The sequence below is a fragment of the Phlebotomus papatasi genome, chromosome 1, assembly GCF_024763615.1.
Source record: "Phlebotomus papatasi isolate M1 chromosome 1, Ppap_2.1, whole genome shotgun sequence".
NCBI lineage: Eukaryota > Metazoa > Arthropoda > Insecta > Diptera > Psychodidae > Phlebotomus > Phlebotomus papatasi.
Window position 1 is genome coordinate 61223638 of NC_077222.1, and position 20790 is coordinate 61244427.

The window sequence follows — 20790 nt, forward strand, 5'->3', positions numbered from 1 at the left end:
TTAGAAATTCTACAGCAAAATGGAACATTAAATAATAAAATTTGTCATTGAATAATGAATATATTTATTTCCGTATTAATATTAAAAGAGAATAAATAAAAACTTAGGTCAGTTATATATACAGACATTTATCTCGTGAGACAAATATGAAGCAATTTTTATCTCTTCGCTCTCACGACAGGATAATTTTTCAATCGAGTACAGGTCCATGCACGAAATGTTATCGCTTTCAATATATTTTTGTAAAGTTAAGGGATGTTACTATCCTTAATATTCTTAATGTTGTACAATTTATTTAAATATTTTGATCATTGTAAATATTCAAAAACGTTTTTTTTTTTGGAAATAATGTTGTAGTTTTAAATATTCAATGATTTTTTTAATTTTTTTTTTGTTTTAATATAATTTCATAACAGGCAAAAATACGCCAACGGTCGGCATTGTGTACATTTTTTCTGTAAAGTATGACACCAAAATGTTTAGTTATTTGAAAATCTTGCAGATATAAAAGTCTGGGAAACAATAAAATGATCATAATATTTAGATTACTTGAACTATTAAAAACTTAAAATAGGGTCATATAGTAAGGTGGGGTAAATGGATCGTATTCCGAAGAGTGCTACTTAAACGCTTGTTTTTGGACTGATCAAATTCTTTTTTACTTCTTCTAAATCGATAGAATTATTCACTGTTTCATTCAGAAACATAGTATTAAAAAAAATTATCAAAAATATTAAAGAAAATTTATTAAATAATGATAATACTGAAATAAGTTTACATGCACTAACTGGGTCGCCTTTTCGATAATTCACTTTTAATTAAACCTTTGGATTTAAAATACTTTTTTTCACAAGGAAAAAAAAAACAATAAATGTTTTCAATCAACCAGCTGTCATTAGCGAAAATATCACTGCTAGAAAATTTTTAGTAAAGAACCCAGCTGGCACAAGATTGAAATGAGTCGATTACACTTCCTTATTTAATGGATAAAAATATTATTTTTGGTTTTTCTCATACTTGAATAGTTATATTATGTTACTGTAGTGACTATATTACGGAAATAAAAATAAAAATATTATTTTAAGTGGATTAGTCATAAACGATCCAGATAGCGAAGCGCCCGGATTAGCACACTTGACTGTACTTTCAAAATGGTTTTTTTTGTGATATTCGTTTTTCTATAATTAATAAAATATAACAGAACTAAAAATATTATATTATCCTCTCAATTCTAGGATAAATAAAGTTTAAAGATTTCCGTTAAATATTTAGTGAAAAACATAAAGATTAAATTAATTAGTTGAGTTTAAGAATAATAACGCTTCAGTTAATTCAAACAAGTAATTATTATTATTATTATTATTATTAAGGACAGAATTACATTGACAGTCAAATGCTCACAGTTTTTCTTTAATTTATGCATTTTCATTGCAAGTCTCACGCAAATTCTTAATTACCGAATTACTTTATCTTATATACTGTGATACTAAGTGAAAATAATATAAAAAAAATGAAGAAATAAAACGAAAATGTGATTAACAGTGAGCAAAAAAGACAATACAGTTGAACTCAGTCCCGACATTAAGTACTTCGGGATTATGTACTTGACGGAATTATGCAAATTTGCCTACCATTGGGAGTCAATTTATGAAATCATTTTTGTAGTACGCCTGAATGTATATTAACTTGCGACACGGGAATTTTGAAAACATTTTGCTACTTTTTCACAATAAAACTTTATTTTATTAAGATAAATTTCTTAAATATTCTAACCATATGTATATTGAAGAACTCTGGCCAAAAAGTACTGTTTGTTATTGCATTTCTATTAAACAGTTGAATTTTTTTTGTTTTGACTACTTTTACTCCGCGCGAAATTCGTTCTACGGAAAGATTTATTCAAAAGAAAGCCCCTGCGGGTATGCAAATTTTCTCGATGCGTAATGCCATTTCGCGTGTTTTTTTTTCAATCCAGAAAATGTGCATAATACCAGGATTGACTGTGATAATCACTCTTACGGTAAATAAAAAGAAGAAGGTAGATTTAACCAAGTTTCAAACCAACTCAGAGTTATTTATTGCAATGTTTTTTTTTTAATTAATGTCCAGCGCACAATAATTTTTGTTTGTAAATATGTTTTCAAAATTTTCTATGAGTGTGAGCGAGATGACCAGATTTACATCTCACTCTCTCTCATTGAAATGCAAAAAACATGTTTACAAAACAAAAGTTATTGTGCATTGGGCAAATTTTGAAAGAAATTAAATTATCGTTATTTGCTCGTGGAATAAACGTTTCTGAAGTCCGAAGTAAAGACTGTTGATCAATAAATTCTAAACTCTTTTAAAGGCGTCTACACATTGGGAGCAATTTTTGTCAAAAATTGCGTTTTTGACAGAAATTTGACGTTTCCCCCTACAACGCTGCAGGGAATTTCCTTCAATAAAGCAATTTTTAACAAAAATTGCTCCCAATGTGTAGAGGCCATAAGATGCATTTGTCAGTCTGTATTATCACACCAATTATAATTTTGTTGACAAGCGCATTATGCCGATTATGCCCAACGCACAATAACTATTGTTTAGTAAACATGTTTTTGACATTTCAATGTGAGTGAGTGAGATATTAGATCTAGTCCTCTCACTCATTCTCATGGGAAATTTTGAAAACATGTTTACAAACAAAAGTTATTGTGCGCCGGTCATTATGCCCAACGCACAATAACTTTTGTTTAGTAAATATGTTTTTGCTTTTTCAATAAGAGTGAATGAGATCTAAATCTAGTCATCTCGCTCATTCGAATGGGAAATTTTGAAAACATGTTTACAAACAAAAGTTATTGTGCGCTGGTCATTATATTTAGTGCACGTGCCGTTATAAAATAAATATTTTTTTTATACAGAATTAAAGATGCGATAACGTTCAGAGCATAAATCTGTAAATAATATTAGAGATTGGGGTTGTTGTAGGACACTGTGAATTTTTCTTAAAGAGCAAAACCTAATGTATAACTTTTGCTTACAAGTTAAATCCACGCGAAGATAAAGTGCAGAACTTTCGCAAGAAGTGTATATATATCACCAAAATAAAATAAATAAGAGGAAAAGCTCCATTTGGAGATTGAGGACAAAAGAGAGAACATTGTAAGAATTGTATAAATAAAATAGAGATGCTACCATAAATCCAAAATACGTGTCGATGGTGTATATACTTAGTATAGAGAGAAAGAGAGGGAGAGTAAGTGAGAAAGAGAGATGGGAAAGGAGGGAGTGATTATAAAGAGAAAGTTAAGAGAAAAACAAAGTAAAAAAAAAAGTAAGTGTATGGGGGATTAATGTTGTTCGTGTTATATACTTTTAAAGACCCAGCTGATGTGATCAAGGGAAAAACCTGGGGTCCATCGACCCTCCATCAGCGTGAACGAGGCCATTTGCCAGCTCTACGTCCCACGGCGTGGACACCGGCACAATTCAGTAAGAGTGCCCCAAATTTGGATAAATCCCGCTTGGCGATGACATCGCTGGCTGTTGCACAGACCCCATCGCGGAATGATATTTTAGGTAAAAGTCATGATGAAGGTTTAAATACAATTAGTTGTAGAAAGTACAGTGGTAGAGTACGAAGAGATGATGCTCATGGGCTACATGATAGTTATGAGATGAATGAGGATGATGAGGACAATGAATTCTCTAAATCGGGCTGTTTTGGATTTATACGTAGCGATGAGAGCTATTCAAGAGGCAATAGCACATCATCAGCTCGTGTTATCAATCACAAAAAGTACAGTTTAGACAGTAAAATGCCTGAGACTAATGCTAAGGGTAATGTTGATGATGTACCATACGATCGGGTATTCTATCGGACTATTCAGAAGAGTCTCGATGAACTCTTTGTTCGGGACTGTGGGGAATTTGGGGCGCAATCAGTTGATCGAGGGGCATACGGTCGGGAGCATAGAATTGGTTCACGATCGAGTGGTGATCTATCAGTGTATGGGGAGGAAGAGGAGAGTGTCTACAATAATCGTTTTCAACGATATGGATCAGATTCAAAGTTTCCACGTGAGTGTTTCTTCACCAAGAAACCAACATCCAAGTCTATTGATCTTACGGAAATGGATAATGATCGTGATGTTGGGGAAGATGATCGATTTCCTTTTTTTCCCAATACAAATATCCGAGATCAGGGATCTTTCGGGGAAGAACGCACTAATTCTTTCTGTAGTGATCACTCCTCCACGGATACCTCAACACCATCGCGAAAGAGTTCGGTTACTTTTAGGCGGGATGTTGAGGTGACCAATCATGATTCTTCCGAGACATCCTCCTACAGTCTCCCATCGTATCATAGCGATGAGCATTCCGGACGAGAAAGTCGTCCTGTAACAATGTATCCGCCACTTAAGAGTGAGGTATCTCCGAGAAAATTCGAAAAGATCACCACTCCCAATTCCGATAAAAATCCCCTGTATTCCGGTGACTTTAAACAAAGTAAATCCACAAGTTCTTCATATCTCAAACGTATCATTCAATTGGCCAAGCCATCGAAGCAAAGGAAGAAGTATGATGGTTCATCAAACAGCGGCAAAGGTGAAATGAGTGAAAGACTTTTGACCGAAAGCAATACAGAATCTACCTATGATACAGTTTATACGCCAAATTTTGTTATTGCGCGCCAAAATGAGAAATAATTTTGAGCTATGAGATGAGCTTAATCATTCAATTCCAATAATATCATGCAATGGTGATTATGAATATGGATTCTCCTAATAAGAGATTTTTTTATTATTTGCGTTCAATAATTTACAAGAACGATTATTATTTTATTACGAATTTGCTTTAGCACCTGTTAGCCAGGCTAAAATTATTTGACAACAGAAAACAATATTTTGTAATATTCGCTCCTTGGAAATTACAAGAGGGCAACTAATTTTCGACCATTTTTCAGGAGAGAGCATGAAAGATTCAACTTTGTGTAAATAAGTATCTCAATTTAATGACTGAACAAAAGCAATTTATTTTTTTTCTATTTGTATGAGCAATGAGCACTAATATAAACATCGAAACTTTTATATTTTTACCTTTCAAAATATGTTTTTTTAAAGAGTTAGCTCCTTGTCGTTCTAAATGATGTGCAAATTTTGCTGAAATTAGAATGACAAGGGATCAACTTGCTTGAGTTAGTCCCCTGTTTGACACAAATTTGAACACTGAGAGAAATCCGAAAAAGTTAAAATAACATTGCGGAAATGTTTATTTTACCCTGCAGTATTGATCCGAAATCTGTGTAAATATTATGCTTTTTAGGTGTATTAGGGGTTAAAGTTATCCTTTTTCATGTTAATTTTACCCTTAACAGGGCGTAAAATTAACATTAAAAAATGTTGATATATTTTTACTCCTAAAAAGTGTTAAAGTTATGAGGAAAAAAAGTTAATTGCATCTCCATTTTTTCTCAGTGAACGATGAATATATGTATTTTGTGCCCTTTTACTTCAAACAAATTATGCAAATAATCAAAAAGATTAAAATTTTGAAAAACTTTTCTAATAACGAAATTTAATGACTTATATCATCTGAAAATTTATTAAATTTTCTTTCTAAGTGCATTAGAATCTCAAAATCGCAAAAAAAGTGTGTTCACCCCTTGTAATTCCCAAGGAGCGAATTGTTCGTAAATGTTTGTGAGTTCCTACAGGGGGCTTACGAAATGCTCGTAAAGAGTGTAACATACAAACAAGTTTGTAAAAGTTTGTTTGACGAGCATTTTCTTTATCCTTTTGCAAACATTTCTTCGTAAATGTTTGTAAACACAGAAATGAATATTTGTAAAATTTTGTCATTTGTTCGTAAAGTTCTGACAGACATACAAAAATGTACGAACAAATGTTTGTAAAGGCAAGAGAAAGGCTCGTCAAATGCCCAAGTTATGAATAATGTTTGAGAAAATGTACAAACTTTTACAAACTATTTTGTGGGTTATGTGATTTACGAGCATTTCGTAAATCCCTTATAGGAATTCACAGACATTTATGATCAATTTTACGATATTTTTTTTCCGTGTACGATTTTTTCGTACTCAAGTGATCATAGATTTTGTTCTGCAAGTTCAAATTTATTCTTAATAAGGGAAAATTAAAGGTCTTTGAATAGTTAAAATTAAAAACTTTATTGATTAGTGAACTTTGTGAAACCAACTAAGAGCAGAATCACATTGACAATAAAATGCTCGCCGTAGCCTAACCGTATTTCGTTAATTTACGCATTTTCATTGCAATTCTTACGCAAATTCTCGATTACCGTATTACCTTATCTCATACTCGGTGGCACTAGGTGAAAATAATGTAAGAAAATTGAAGACATAAAACGAAAATGCGATAAACGATGAGCAAAAAAACTGTATAAGATTAATTTCTCTTACAGTTTTTTTTTACTCACCGTTTATCGGATTTTCGTTTTATTTCTTCAATTTTCTTATATTATTTTCACCTAGTGCCACCGAGTATGAGATAAGGTAATACGGTAACCGAGAATTTGCGTAAGAATTGCAATGAAAATGCGTAAATTAACGAAATACGGTGAACATTTTACTTTCAATGTGATTCTGTCCTAAGGAAAAATTGCTATTTTTGGTATAGATTTTACAAAGTGCGATATTCTTTTTACTTAAAGATACTTATTTTGGCTTTACACAGATTAAAAGCACACTAATAGAATCAAAAAGCGTAAAAAATATATTTCGTCTGGATTACAGGTGTAAAATCAAACTTTAAGCACAATAACAAATCTTTTTACTAAATCGTTGGACGAATAAGTAAAAAAAAAATATAACCAGGAATCCAAACACAAAACAAATTCAAACTGTTGCATGGTGTTATAGTTTATTTTTAATAAATTTAGGGGATTAAGAAGAATATAAAAGTGGAAGAGAAAATAAAACTACCAAGTAGAATTTTAGCTGAAAGAATTAAGATTAAAAACAAAATACTACTTTTTAGAATCTTAAAAAGAACGATTACTAGTTTATAAGTTTTACGTCTTCTCCTTTTCTTTGTTAAGAATTATATTTTTAAGAAAATTATATAAAAATAGTTTATCTTTCAATCTTAAATTTGCAATTTCTTTTATGTTATGAACATTATTTTCAGATTTATTTTATAAAAAAAAGAGAATCATGATAAATAGTTATATTTTAACGATATACCTGTTGATTCAAAAAATTCTTTTTTTCCCTTTAACTTATAAGTGAGATGTGAAGCACAATAAATTTAGTTTTCTTTAATTTATTTAGTTGATTATCTTTTTTTTTATTACAATTTTAAAATTGCTGCATGAAATTATGTAGAGAAAAGCCAAGCTTTTGTAGAATTTTCGAATTTTTAATTTTGTATTTTGTTGCCGAAAGGACAAGAATTCACTACCTTGATATTTTTTGCTCAAAAGAATTTATTAGACTGTCACCATTTAGTTTTTTTGTGTTATCTTATAATTTGAGCATTTTTGTACTGTTTTAGGTTACTTTAAGATTTTGGAGTATTGTAAAATATACAGTGATAAGTCAAAGTTATTTGGACGATACATAAGAATTATACAAAAAAAAAATCTATGTGGTAAAAAAAAGACAATTTTATGCCATTTAAAAATCTAGTCAATCACAATTACTTGGCCATTATATATATTTTTTTTAATAAAATGAAATGATTATATTTAAAAATCAAGATACTGATGATGATTGTAAAATTCTGATTGTCTCAATTTGCCCTAAAATATGTTTTCAATAAAGCCACATTAAGATATTTGTCAGATATTTCAAGTCCAAATAATTATGGAAATCATTGTATATTTAAATTTTTTAATTTTGTTGTAAACTTAAAATTTTCATAACGATTTTTTACAGTGATACAACATTATGTATATAAATTTGGTAAACGGTTTATTTTCCTTTTTTTTATTTCTAAATATTTAATTTTTCTAAACACTAAAATAACGTTATATATTTTCTTATTTAATTCTTTATTTATTTAAAAAAAAATAAAAAAAAAAACAAAATGCAATCTTACTCAAGCAATAACTTTCACTAATAAATCGCTTTATGAAAATTTTAAGTTTCTAATAGGTATTAGTGGTGCAAAAGAAATGCCATGAGAATGTACTAAGGATGACTACAAAAAAGATAATGTTAAAAAAAATGAATATCTATGTGGTGATGGTTATGCATTGATGAGAGATTAATTTTCTATAAAAAGAAAAAGTCTATTTTAAATCCTTTCTTTTGGCATTGCTGGAAAAAAAAACCACTCAGGTGTTTTTTCCTTTTTTTGTTTAATTGCTGTAGATGTGAAAATTTGTGCTGTATCTTTTTAATTTTTTTTTGTATATTGTTTTATGTAATTTTGGCAAATAAATCCTTTTAATTTTAATGTATTAAAAATGGTTGAGGTTTTTTTTTTGTTCGTTTATTTTCGCGAGCTTTTCGCTTGTCTTTTTTTTCTCTTTAAAAGTAGTCCTTCTGCAAGTTTGGTGTCGGCAAAAGTGATGGTACAATAATGTTTGATAAAACTGTGAGAATTAGTGCAAGAAAAAAAACAGAAAATTAAGGGTTTGCTGTGTCAAATTTTGCTTGGTAAGAATAATAAACTTTCTCTCTAGATTTCGGCCAGGACGAATGGGTGGGTAGATCTGACAGTCCAATCCACCATGGACGTCTTGGTATCCCCATGCCAACACTCTACAATACAACGGAAGGGGTACGGAAGCCTAAGTTGAGTATTGTAGAGATCATGATGTACAATATGGCATCAATGCTGGCGGGTGTTGCAGCGGGATATGATGTTAGAATGTCCAATGTATCTCCGCTGCATCCTCGGCTGCAACAGCAGTTGATACCGAGTGATCAGGAGGAGTCACAGTGTCCCACAGAGAGTGAATTTATCACTCCCGATCGGGGATATGCTCACAATACCTACCACGGACCTGCCAAGCACTTGAGGTAAGTCCCCACGGAAGTTCGATAATGACACCTGCTTTGTACTAAACTACCTGATTGAGATCTGTCCAAAATAATTTTAAAATACCCCTGGTTTAATTTATTTACAAAAGAAAAAAAACTTCATTAAAATCGTTTGACAATTTAACCGGAGTCAGAGTCATTTCAGGATTCAATTTTTTGATATTTTTGAAACTCGGATCAGGAGAATTGAGGGGCTTAAGTTTTGTTTTTAATCGAAAGCTCTTAGACCCAGTTATAACATTCTAAAATTTGAGCCCGATCCATGCCATAGGGGCTGAGTTATCGAAAAAACAAAATTTGGGAGTTCTTCAAAATGGCGGGGATGGATCTGATATCACCCCATCTGATGTCGTTTCCGCTCTCACTTCAGAAGTGTTCGTACACTACGTAAAAAGATAAGATTTTAAAGAACCTCAGCTACAGTTATATGGCTATTCCTGAAAAACAATTTTTTTGGTTTATTTAGAACCGATAAAAATATAATTCTAGTGTATGATTACAAAGTATGAGAATGACCAATTCTAGAATGTAGGTATTTAATAATTTCTCGGTAAGATTTAATTGATCAAGAAATTGTGAAATTGGTTTGTTGCATACATATCTTACAATCTGGAAAGAGTTATTAAAATATTCTTTTTCCTTGATCAAATATCCCTTTCCGCAACAATCTTAGAAGGATTCAACTTACAGTATGTGTCAAAAGTTTGTTGCCTCATGTATGATCGGGAAACCAGGTGCAAAAAATGATAGAAAAAATTATTTTTTTGAATTTTTCTTTTTGCAAATTAGTTGCCTGTAATCCGTAGATATTATTTAATATATTTCGAGAAAAATAATTAATTTTATTTCATACAAAAATTATTGTTTTCCGAAAGTTGATCATTTTTGATTCGTTAAAAGTTTGTTGCCTCACTCAAAAAACTAATTCAAAATGGTCAAAACATGCACAACCAACTTTATGTAAACCGGTTACATTTTGAGTTTATGTCATTTGAGAGGCAAATGGTGGGTTTGTATGTTTCTAAAGTTATCAATGGAAAATATATGTATATAAAAGTATTGATAAATAACAAGAAATAATCTGTTTTTTGATAATTTATAATTTAGGTTAAAAATTGGAAATTACAAAAAGTTAAAAGAAGCGAAATTGTCCAGATATACTACCGGAATAAATCTTCGTCGTGAATTGTTTAATTTTATAGAAAATCTCTATAAAATATACATAAAATCGCCTAAATATATGGTGATAAGGCACGACCACATCTAAAAAACGTTACTGGCAGACCTAAGGTTTCGACTCAGAAGGTCGATAACAGCATTATAAGTATCACTGATAGTGACTTTATGATGTTTGCTTCAAAAATTCACAGTCAGTTGGTTACTGAAAGGACACAGGTCCCTACTTTTATAAAAATCAACTGAAAATAGTCAGAATATTTGGGAGACAAGCAATATTCCCAATATTCCATTGGTTAGCTAGTCTAGTCTGGATAAATGGTTGTAGTTTTACTTGTTTAACATGTTTCAAGTAAATCTAAATACAACCTTTTATTCAGATTTATGTTGTTTACTAATGAAATAATGCGAGCCACCCAAACATTCTTAGCATTTTCTTTCAATATGGGCTTGTTTTTGTATCAGTAAGAATCTGTGTCCCTTCAGTAACCAACTGTCTTTCAATTTATGAAGCTGACATCATTGGGTCACTATCAGAGATACTTACAATGCTGTTATCAACCCTCTGAGTCGATACCCTAGGTCTGCCAGTAACGTTTTTCAGATGTACTCATACCTCATTATTACTATAATATTTGAATATTTTATGTATAACCTTTCGTGATTTTCCATAAAATTTGGCAATAAACGACGCAGATTCATTCCGGCAGTATATCTGGACGATTTCCCACCTTTCAACTCCTTCTAACATGCCATTTTAACATATCAAAACAGATTATTTCTTTTTATTTATCATCACTCTTATAGACATGTATTTTACCACATACAACTTTCGAAATGTCCACATCCACCATTGGCCTCTCAAATGACATAAGCTCAAAATATAGCCGATTTATTTTAAGTTAGTTGCATATTTTTGACCATTTTGAGTAACTTTTCAAATGAGGCAACAAACTTTTGACGCACGAATAATGAACAAATTTGGGAAAATAATTATTTTTTATATGAAATAAAATTTTTTTTTTTTTCGAAATACGTAAATAAGATGTACGGATTACTAATTCGCAAAAAGAAAAATATTAAAAAGTACTTTTCTATATCGTTTTTTTGCATCTGATTTCCCGAACAAACATGAGGCAACAAACTTTTGACACCTACTGTATATGGCTATTCCGGAAAAACATTTTTTTTTGGTTTATTTAGAACCGATAAAAATATAATACTAGTGTATGATTACAAACTATAAGAATGACCAAATCTGGGATGTAGATTCAATAATTTCTCGGTAAGATTTAATCGATCAAAAAAATTGTGAAATTGGTTTGTTGCATACATAACTTACAATCTGGAAAAATAAAATAGTCCTTGATCAAATATCCCTTTCCGCAACAATCTTAGAAGGATTTAACTTATGTACATGAGATTCTTAGTTAAACTGCTAATACGGAATGCATGCAAAGTTTATTTTAAGCGAAAATTAGAAGAGATAAAATACAGGAATTTTAAATAAACTTTTTGATTAAAAGTAATTGTCGTATTTAAATCAAAGTACCTGGATCGAAAGAGACTAACAGTAAAATTCGGATAAAATGCAGCCCAAAATAATCTTTATAATTTTCTGCCAAAAACTTACCTTTATTGGTTACTCAGAAATATCCTTTTCGATTTTTGCACCCTTAACACCCCTAATATTGATCTGATGAATTTGAAACTTTCAGAGGAACTAAAATATTTCAGTGGACGAATATAAAAGGTCATAATCAACATCTGCGTGCTTTCATGGCTTTTTTTATAGGTAAATTTTGTTCTAAATTGGCAAATCTAACAAAATTGATCTGATCAAAGAATAATGTATGAACCGTATGCACGAAATATAATTTCCCTATATATAGGACAACTGGATCTAATCCACAACTAGCAATAATTTGGCATTAGCTTTGAAAAATGCGACCATTTTTAGAGTATTTTTTTCCTTCCTTTCGTACACATTTCGTCTAATTAATTCCAAACACTAAGATTGTTAAAAAATATCCTACTTATTGGGATTTTTGTTTAATTAAATTGACTTGTATTTTTTATTGCTTTTTTTGTATATTCGCCATATAATAATTAAAATCAGTTAATAAATTCAAAAAGGTTTTCTTACACATTTAATGTTAAAAATATTTCGTAATCTTTTAAACCGTTAAATATTTATATATTTATCTATCAATAAATTATTTGTAAATGTTTGTGAATTCCTACTGGGGACTTACGAAATGCTCGTAAATAGTATAATAATAATAATAATAATGCTCGCACAACATTCCATGAAGAACCAAGGCTTTCCCGCAAGAGGATTTCTAGACATGCATTATTACTTTTATTGTACGGGATGAGGTTGTCAGTCCCATGCCCGTGGAATCAAATGCAGTGAAGCTCACTGAATGCAATTCGAACCCCTTTAACGCCAGAAAGATTCCTGGTGACCTAAAGGAGGATTCGAACCCGGGACAATTGCATCATAGAGCGAGTGCTCTACCACTCCATTGAGTGCTCTTGTAAATAGTATAACCCACAATAAATTTTGTAAAACTTTGTATTTTTCCACAAACATTGTTCGTTGCATGATTACTTGGCGAGCACTTTTTGTTTTTGTACTTTACAAACATTTTTTCGTACATTTTTGCTTATCTGACAAAATTTTACGAACAAATGACAAAATTTTACGAACACTTTGTGTGTTTACGAACATTTACGAACAAATATTTATAAAAATACAAAAAATGCTCTTGAAGTGATGATATTAAGAACAATTTTTGTGAAAAAAATACAAACTTTTACGAACTTTTTAGTGGGTTATAGCATTTCGTAAGTCCCCAGTAGAAATTCACATTGTAAATTGAAATTTTACGAACAATTTTACAAAATATTTTTTTTGTTGGCTGAGAAAATAAATTGAAGAACAGAAAAACAGACCGAACTGCCGCCTTGACTTGCCTTAACATAGTAGTTTCACGAATTTATGATGTTTGGAGAAGAAATGGCCTTTCTGTTAAAGTTATAAACGAATTTATGATCATATTAAGATTGTTTTTAACTATTTTAAACTTTCAGATCTGAAATGGGAAGTTCAGGGTTCAAAATCGAAAGATTTAAGGCCCAACATATTAAAATTTGAATTTGTTCCATGCCATGAGAGCGTAATGTATTAAGGATATTGCAGTTCAATGCGCTATATAATGACTTTTGGCAAAAACCGCAAGTCGATATTCATATTGTTTATGGAGTTATTAAACTTGAAATTTTGTAAAAATGTGCGATCGAAAGGGATGCTAAAGTTTACGTAAAATCATGGACCTTGGCTTTTACATCAGCATTATTTAGCTGATCTTTTCTTACATTTTTAAAATAGTCGATCTTTTTAGTTAGTTTGCAATTTTCAATTTTATTTTATAAGTCCAACGACAAAAAAATCAAAATCCACTCTTTCTTACATTAAAAAGTTCTAAAAATATCAAAGTAACTTTGAAAAATTGAAGAATCACGGATTCGCTTTTGGTCATTAATTTAATTTGTATTGGTATCCTTTTAATTCCTTTTAATCTTTTTAATTTAATTACAATCTATATGGCCCCAGCACACCTTTTAGATCAGAAAAATTTCATAAAGTCGAAATTCGAAACCCTTTCTTTCTCACATGTTTTACATATGACTATCTCATTTTTTCGCATACCAAATTCGATTGAGCTAAATTGAATTTGGAGTGATGTTTAAGAGAAGAAGAAGAATGCAGGAGAATGAGATAGACATTATGCAAAACATGTGAGAAAGAAAGGGATCCGAAATTCGACTTCATGAAATTTTCTTGATCTAAAAGGTGTGCCCGAGCCAATAGGACTGAAATTGGGTCGTATTTAAAATTATTTTTGGATTGAACAAAATCAGGAGTATCAAAACAACTTTCCTAGAAATTTATGAGTTAATAGGATCAAGGCAATATTTAGTAGTCCCAAAGTCCTTAATCGGTCACGATAAGCCCAATGGTTTCCCTTTGTAGGCCAAATCTGTCGAGCCTTGCAATGCCAGATGACAAGCCTATGAGATTCACAGACACTTCTCAGCATTATTTGGGTTCGACGATGTCCACAACAAGTGGATTGGGGTCAAATTACACGACAAATACGTCGGGATTGAGTTCTTCAATAAGTGGAAGCACTGTACCGCCCACGCCATCGCCAAGAAGAAAATGTAGTACTTCCTCGTTTACAGAGTGCACAGAACTCCAGGAGGAACGAGACAATAGGGCACCCATTTACATTCCAGGTGACTACTATCCAGCATCCCAGGTGAATTTTACAGGTGAGGGTAGTGCCTATTTTGGTTCTAATTACTCGCCCTTTCGTCCGGAAATTAATTTGGCTTACGAGAGAGATTACAAAGCCAATTATGGGTATACAGATATGCCCATTTATGATTCGGCGTCGTATCATGATTTTGCTTATGAGGCCGCAAGAGCACCGAGAGTTCCTCAAATGGGAATTACAGCTGCTGCTGGTCATCGGAGGACACTCTCGAATATTTCTTCTGGCTCTTCCAGCAATGTCAATCCGGGTTTTCGGTTGGAAAATGATGAGATTACCTCGTTGTACAATTTGGGCAATTTAACTGTTTCTACGACGCCCAATCATACTCGTGGACGGGAATATGAAAATGTGCCATCGTATGCCATGAGGCATCCACAAACTATGCCATCACCTGAAATCTCTGTCACTCGACCCAATAGTTTGGGCTTCGAACATGGCAGTCAGACAAAGTTGCGATCGAGCCTGAAAAAGTATGGGCCGGGTGGACAGAAAGCGGGTGGATCGGGTGCTGGAACACCTACAAATCCTACCCCACCAGATAGTCTCACGAGCGATGATAGCTCCTATTTGAGTGCCAAGGACGGTGGCTCGTCGTCAATATCGTCACAGAGCCGAGTGCGCTTTAGTCCGGAAATTTCACTGGATATGCCGACGCAGGGTCAGTCTCTGGATGGGACTGTACCGCTTCAGGCCACAAGGCGCTCCCAGAGACGCTATAACATGAGTGACTCGGCATCCTAGCAGTGGTGACAAGAGTACACGTGGATGCCGAGACGACGAGCCAAATCGGCTCAACTTAAATACTGATTCTCCCCTCATGACCATCTTAATTAGAAAACACTCATATTTTGTCCCTATCTACCATAAAAAAAACCTGTACATTTAACACTCCAATTTTACAGGGGATTGTTTTAAATAGCGGATGGGCATTAGTTTTGCAATTTTCAAGTGTAATTATTTGGACGGGAAAGTTATACTTTCTACTAATATTAAAGCGTGAATACAAAATCATGGAGTATTCAAATGGAGTATCAGATTCCAATCCCTTTCATAGTAATAATGCATATTTGGAATTGTTGTTTGCAAGAAGGCCTAGTTCTTCTATGAGAAACGCTCAGAGCAAAAGTGGACCGTTTTAATAGGGAAATTCATACAAAGGAGACCACTCTTGCTCTGAGCGTTTTATGAGATGTTCTGCCAGCATTATTATTGTTATAATGCCCAACGCACAATAATTTTTGTTTGTAAACATGTTTTCAAAATTGCCTATGAGAGTGAGCGAGATGAGTAGATCTAGGTTTTTTTGCACTCACTTTATTAAAATGTCAAAAACATGTTTAAAAAAGTTATTGTGCGCTAGGCATTATATACAAAAACATTTGTTTTGTAAGCATATTTTGAACATTGCAATAAGAGTGAGTGAGGTCTAGCTGTTTAAAGATGATTACCTGCAGACAAGTAATTGTATCTATAAATAGCCAATATATCCGGCTTGGAGCACCCGGTACAATATTGTCTTCGATGAATGTCCTCTTGTTATATTTATCACTTGAAAGACACCTTTTTACAATTAAGTTACAATTTATTCTCAATTTGAACTTGTCTTTTTCACTGCTCCTTACTTACTACTTTTTATAATATTTTTTTTTTATTTTCTGAAGTTACTATTTTAATCACTAAACTGCAACACTAGCTTTAATGATCTCACTTACTCTCATATACAGTTTCGAATATAATGTTTACAAACCTTTTGTACACTGAGAAAAAAAACTGGGGTGCGATTAAAATTTTTTCCTCATAACTTTAACACTTGTGTAAAAATATATCAACATTTTTATTGTTAATTTTACACCATTTTAAGGGTAAAAGTAACATGAAAAGTGTAACTTTAACCCCTAATACACCTAATACACCCCTAATACACCTAAAAAGCATAATATTTACACCGATTTCGGATCAATACTGCAGGGTAAAATAAACATTTCCGGAATTCTCTCAGAACTATTCTTCATAATTGGTCATCATATTAGGGTCCTGCTGCGATGGTAAGTTGAGGAACGAATGTGTTAATTTTTTTTTTATGGGAAACAATTGCCCATTACGAACAGCCCCATTGTTAAAGTGGTTAAAGTTATCCTTTTTCTGTGTTTTTTACAGCTCCAGTAGATACACTTTATTAATGAGAGAGGTAGAGCAATTAACGTTGTAAACTAACATTTCTTTCAAAATATTAATGTGCTAAAGGGCAACTCAAAAATTATATTTACTTTATCATATTTTAATGCCAGTTTGAAAAATCTTGAAGAGCATATCCTCCCCAATTGGCCGTTGATAATTTCCAATTGCTGGCCATCTCAGAACAACAAGAACTTGAGTTACTTTTGGAGTTCAGTTTGATCAGCAACTGGACTAATTGCATTTCCTTATATCTCTTAGCGGGGGCCATCCGGTCGTCCCTTTTTCGATTCAAAGGTGCCAAGTAACGTGCGTCTGCGTGTCAAGAATCTCGAGATGACTTCGCCTCAGGAATCTCTGCCATTTCCATGATATGCTGAATCATTATGGTCTTCAACGATTACTGATTATACTATAAGTCATCTGCCTCTATTTTCTCTTTCCGCAATGTACTAAACCCCGAGACTTTCTGATGCGACATTTTTTGACCTTGTCCTTTAGAATCAATCCCAGGGACCAATTTATTATTCTCATTTCCGTAAAAAATGGGCAGTTGTAGTGAAATTTTTAGGATCCCATCATTCAGCACCAAAAAGCAAAGACGGTCCCCTCTTTGTTAAGGACAAAATAGAATTGATTTCAATCAGTTGGCATTGGCAGAGCTATCGAAAAATTACTTCCTTTCGGCTTCAAAAATTTTCAATGTATTTTTTTTCACAAATTGCTATGATTTTTCAAAAGCATTTTTAACACTCTTGTAGACCAAACTCTTGAGATTTTGATATTTTACTGTCATGCAGGACTCTGATATATTTACCGTTTAGTCGTTTTTATCAGATTATTTCGTGAATTACAGCTTTGATCACAATTAAGAACATAACACACTGTCTTATGATCACAACAATCACCGAAAAAAAGGGGGTGCGATTAAGCTTTTTTCCTCATAAACTTAACACTTTTTAGGTGTAAAAATATATCAACAACATATTTTAATGTTAATTTTACACCTTTTTTAAGGGAAAAAATAACATGAAAAAAGGGTAACTTTAACCCCTAATGCACTTAAAAAGCATAATATTTACACCGATTTCGGATCAATACTGCAGGGTAAAATTAACATTTCCTGAATGTTATTTTAACTTTTTCGGATTTCTCTCAGTGGTGAAATCCTCGTGAACTTATACCATTGAAAGTAGTTTCATAGCCTTGGAGCCTTGGAGTTGATGTAACTTTATATTTGGGAGTTATTAAGCTTAAAAGATCGGACGAATGGCCGGGAAAGTTTTTGACCTAGCTCGTGATCAGAGAATGGTGAGAAACTTTTTATCGCAAAATTTAAGATTGATCGAAGGTCATGACATTATGTGAGCGTTTTTGATAATGTCAATGGGTGACTCATACGGAGAAACTCTTGTCAATTGCTTGAAAAACCCAATGAATGTTTTTACGAAACCCGTGAAATAATTGTATCCGATTAGAGGGACACGGGAACACCCAATGAATTGAATCAAAAGACTATAAGTGTAGTAAGTATTGTAGTTTTCTTCTTGAAACCTATTTTACATTCTTATTGCATTTAAGCTTTTCATAAAACAATTATCTTTTCTGTTTTTTTTTACTTAAAAATATTATAAAACGGCAACATTTATGACTTTCAAAAACAAATGTTATTCTATTTATTTCTTCATAAAGGAATCGTTGGGGACGTAAGCAATTACGGTCAAACCGTAAAATAGGCTAACAAGACACTGTATAGGTAATTGTTTTGCAGAACTTCGATAAATTAATATTGTTCTTAAATTACATAAAATTCAACAACTTCCAACAAAGTTCTCGTTTGTCTATTCTTTTTTGTATGACTTTTGGATTTTATTTGTAAATTTTATATTTCGTTTTTAAGACAATTTTTTTTAAAGAACTATACGACCCCTTTCGCTTAATATTCAATAAAATCCAATGCAAATAAATCAAGTGAATTGTGTTTAAAATCATTGCAAATAATGTAATTTGAATAATTCAACGAAATGGAGCATACATGCATTCTCGATAAAGAATAACGTATTGTGAAAATCACACAATTAAATTATTTGTTTAGTTCATTATAATTTACATAGTTTCATTGTGTTAGACAAAACCAGAATGTTGATCTAACTAATGAGTAACTTTATTTGGATTTAGTCACATGTTAATTGTAAGAATAATGCCCATCCCTCTACGTTCAACCCCTGTAAAAAAAACATTTTCACCTGAAACATTCCTCTTTCACTGTGCAATTTTCTTCTTAATTTTAATAATTTATTTATACTCTCATGATCCACTTATTAGGTGCTATATAAATACAAACGCAAATACACACAACACTATACTCGTTGCAATTAATCAAAATGAAGTGAAAAGAGTTGAATTGTATTATCATCAACCAAATACATCAATGCGAAGGGAAATATACCATAATGTGTATAGAGAAAGCACAATTGTAAATATTTTCACTAAAAATTCTTTTGCTTTTGCAACAAAATCAAGAGAGAGAAAAATCTTTGCAGCAATTGAGTAACATCACTTAAAAAAAAAAAAAAAACATTTCAATATTAATGTAGGACAAAGTAAAAGTATTGAGATGACCAAGTAAACAAGAATTGAACAGTATGATAGTTATGACTTTGATTAAAAGAAAAGGAAATAAATAAATTACAAAATAAAAACTTGCTAATACCAGACGTAAATAGTTGCAGCATTTAACAATTAGAATGATGAAAAATTAACTCACTCTAGTCGATAAGGAGGAAAAGAAATACAAAAAAAAGTTTTATTAGATTCTATAAATAATAAGAGAAGGCATATAAAAAGTATGATATTATTTATAATTTAAACGCGTGTCTTGTAAAATGCCGAATGTAGAAATTTTAGATTTTTATATACCTTAGTAAAAAAAAATAAATAAAGAAGAAAAAGAATATTTCGCTAAGTCATTTGACTTAAAAACTATTAGGATGAAGCTTTTACTAAATTATTCTCTGTGTATTTTATGTAATTTCTGCATTCCACTAATTTTATTCTAATGTCAAATATATTTTATGAGCTTTTCTTATGCTCCCTGAAACGTATTGTAAAATAAAATTCATTGACTTTTGTTTGTTGGAGAAAATGAAAATATTAAATCAGTGTCAACTATTGCAATTTTACTTCAATATTTCTGATTTTTTTCTAGGGTGTATTTACTGATAAATGTTTATATCTTTTTCAGCAATTTTAATCAATTTAATGCTTTAAAAATAATGATCTAAAAATATATTTAAAAAATATGTATATTTTATTTATTTTTTCTATGATTTGACAATTTTTTTAAAAGTATTATTGATTAACTTATTAATAATATTTGCTGAAATATAGAATTTCACATTTACTACGATTCATTTAAACATCTTCAGTGCAAAAAGTGAAGTTTTCAAGTCTTATTGGTTCTTATGGACCCATATGTATTTGAGGAGGTATATCTTATTAACTCAATCTCAAGAAACTTTGGTTTTTAATACAAGGGGTGACTTAAGTGGAAAACTTTATCAAATCAATTGCCCGAGAAACTCTAAAATTTTAAATCTAAAACCTCAAGCATTTGTCAGTAAAGGAAAAGGAGTGGCAAAGCGTCCCAGTCTTTGCAAAATGCTGAAACTCGTAACATAGATCCTATACTTCAAAAGTATTTTCGCATGATTTACCGTTTATCGGTTCTCATCCATTTTGAAGCGATTCAGAAATGAATTTAGAGATCGCTCAAAATAACCTGATTTTCGGATAAAAATAATACAAGTTCAGACTTGTCAAAAATTCCAAGACCTTTCAAACGAGCCGAAATATGATACTATTCCTGTGTTATCACACTTGCACATTAAAATTTTAATATGATTCACATTAATTGTCGCTGGTGAGAGTCCAAATGTGTAATTTGTGTGTTTAAATCATTTTATATTCAAAATTTGATCTATTTGTTGATAAAAAGGCAGACTTGGCCCGCAAAATTTGATATAAATTGATTTATAGCATTAATGCGAAAAATTAATACGATTTTCTCTTTAATTTTTTAAT

General features: G+C 31.6%; 1 protein-coding gene across 1 annotated transcript in view; it reads left to right on the forward strand.

Moving 5' to 3' along the window:
• Window positions 1-19430, forward strand: part of LOC129809586 (mitogen-activated protein kinase kinase kinase 11-like) — a 44423-nt gene extending 24993 nt beyond the window's left edge. The window contains exons 7-9 of the mRNA XM_055859535.1: window positions 3364-3561; window positions 8650-8989; window positions 14226-19430. Of these exons, the coding sequence (XP_055715510.1) occupies window positions 3364-3561; window positions 8650-8989; window positions 14226-15273 (1586 nt within the window). The 3' untranslated portion in view covers window positions 15274-19430. The remainder of the gene's footprint in view (window positions 1-3363; window positions 3562-8649; window positions 8990-14225) is intronic.
• Window positions 19431-20790: the final 1360 nt, after the last annotated feature.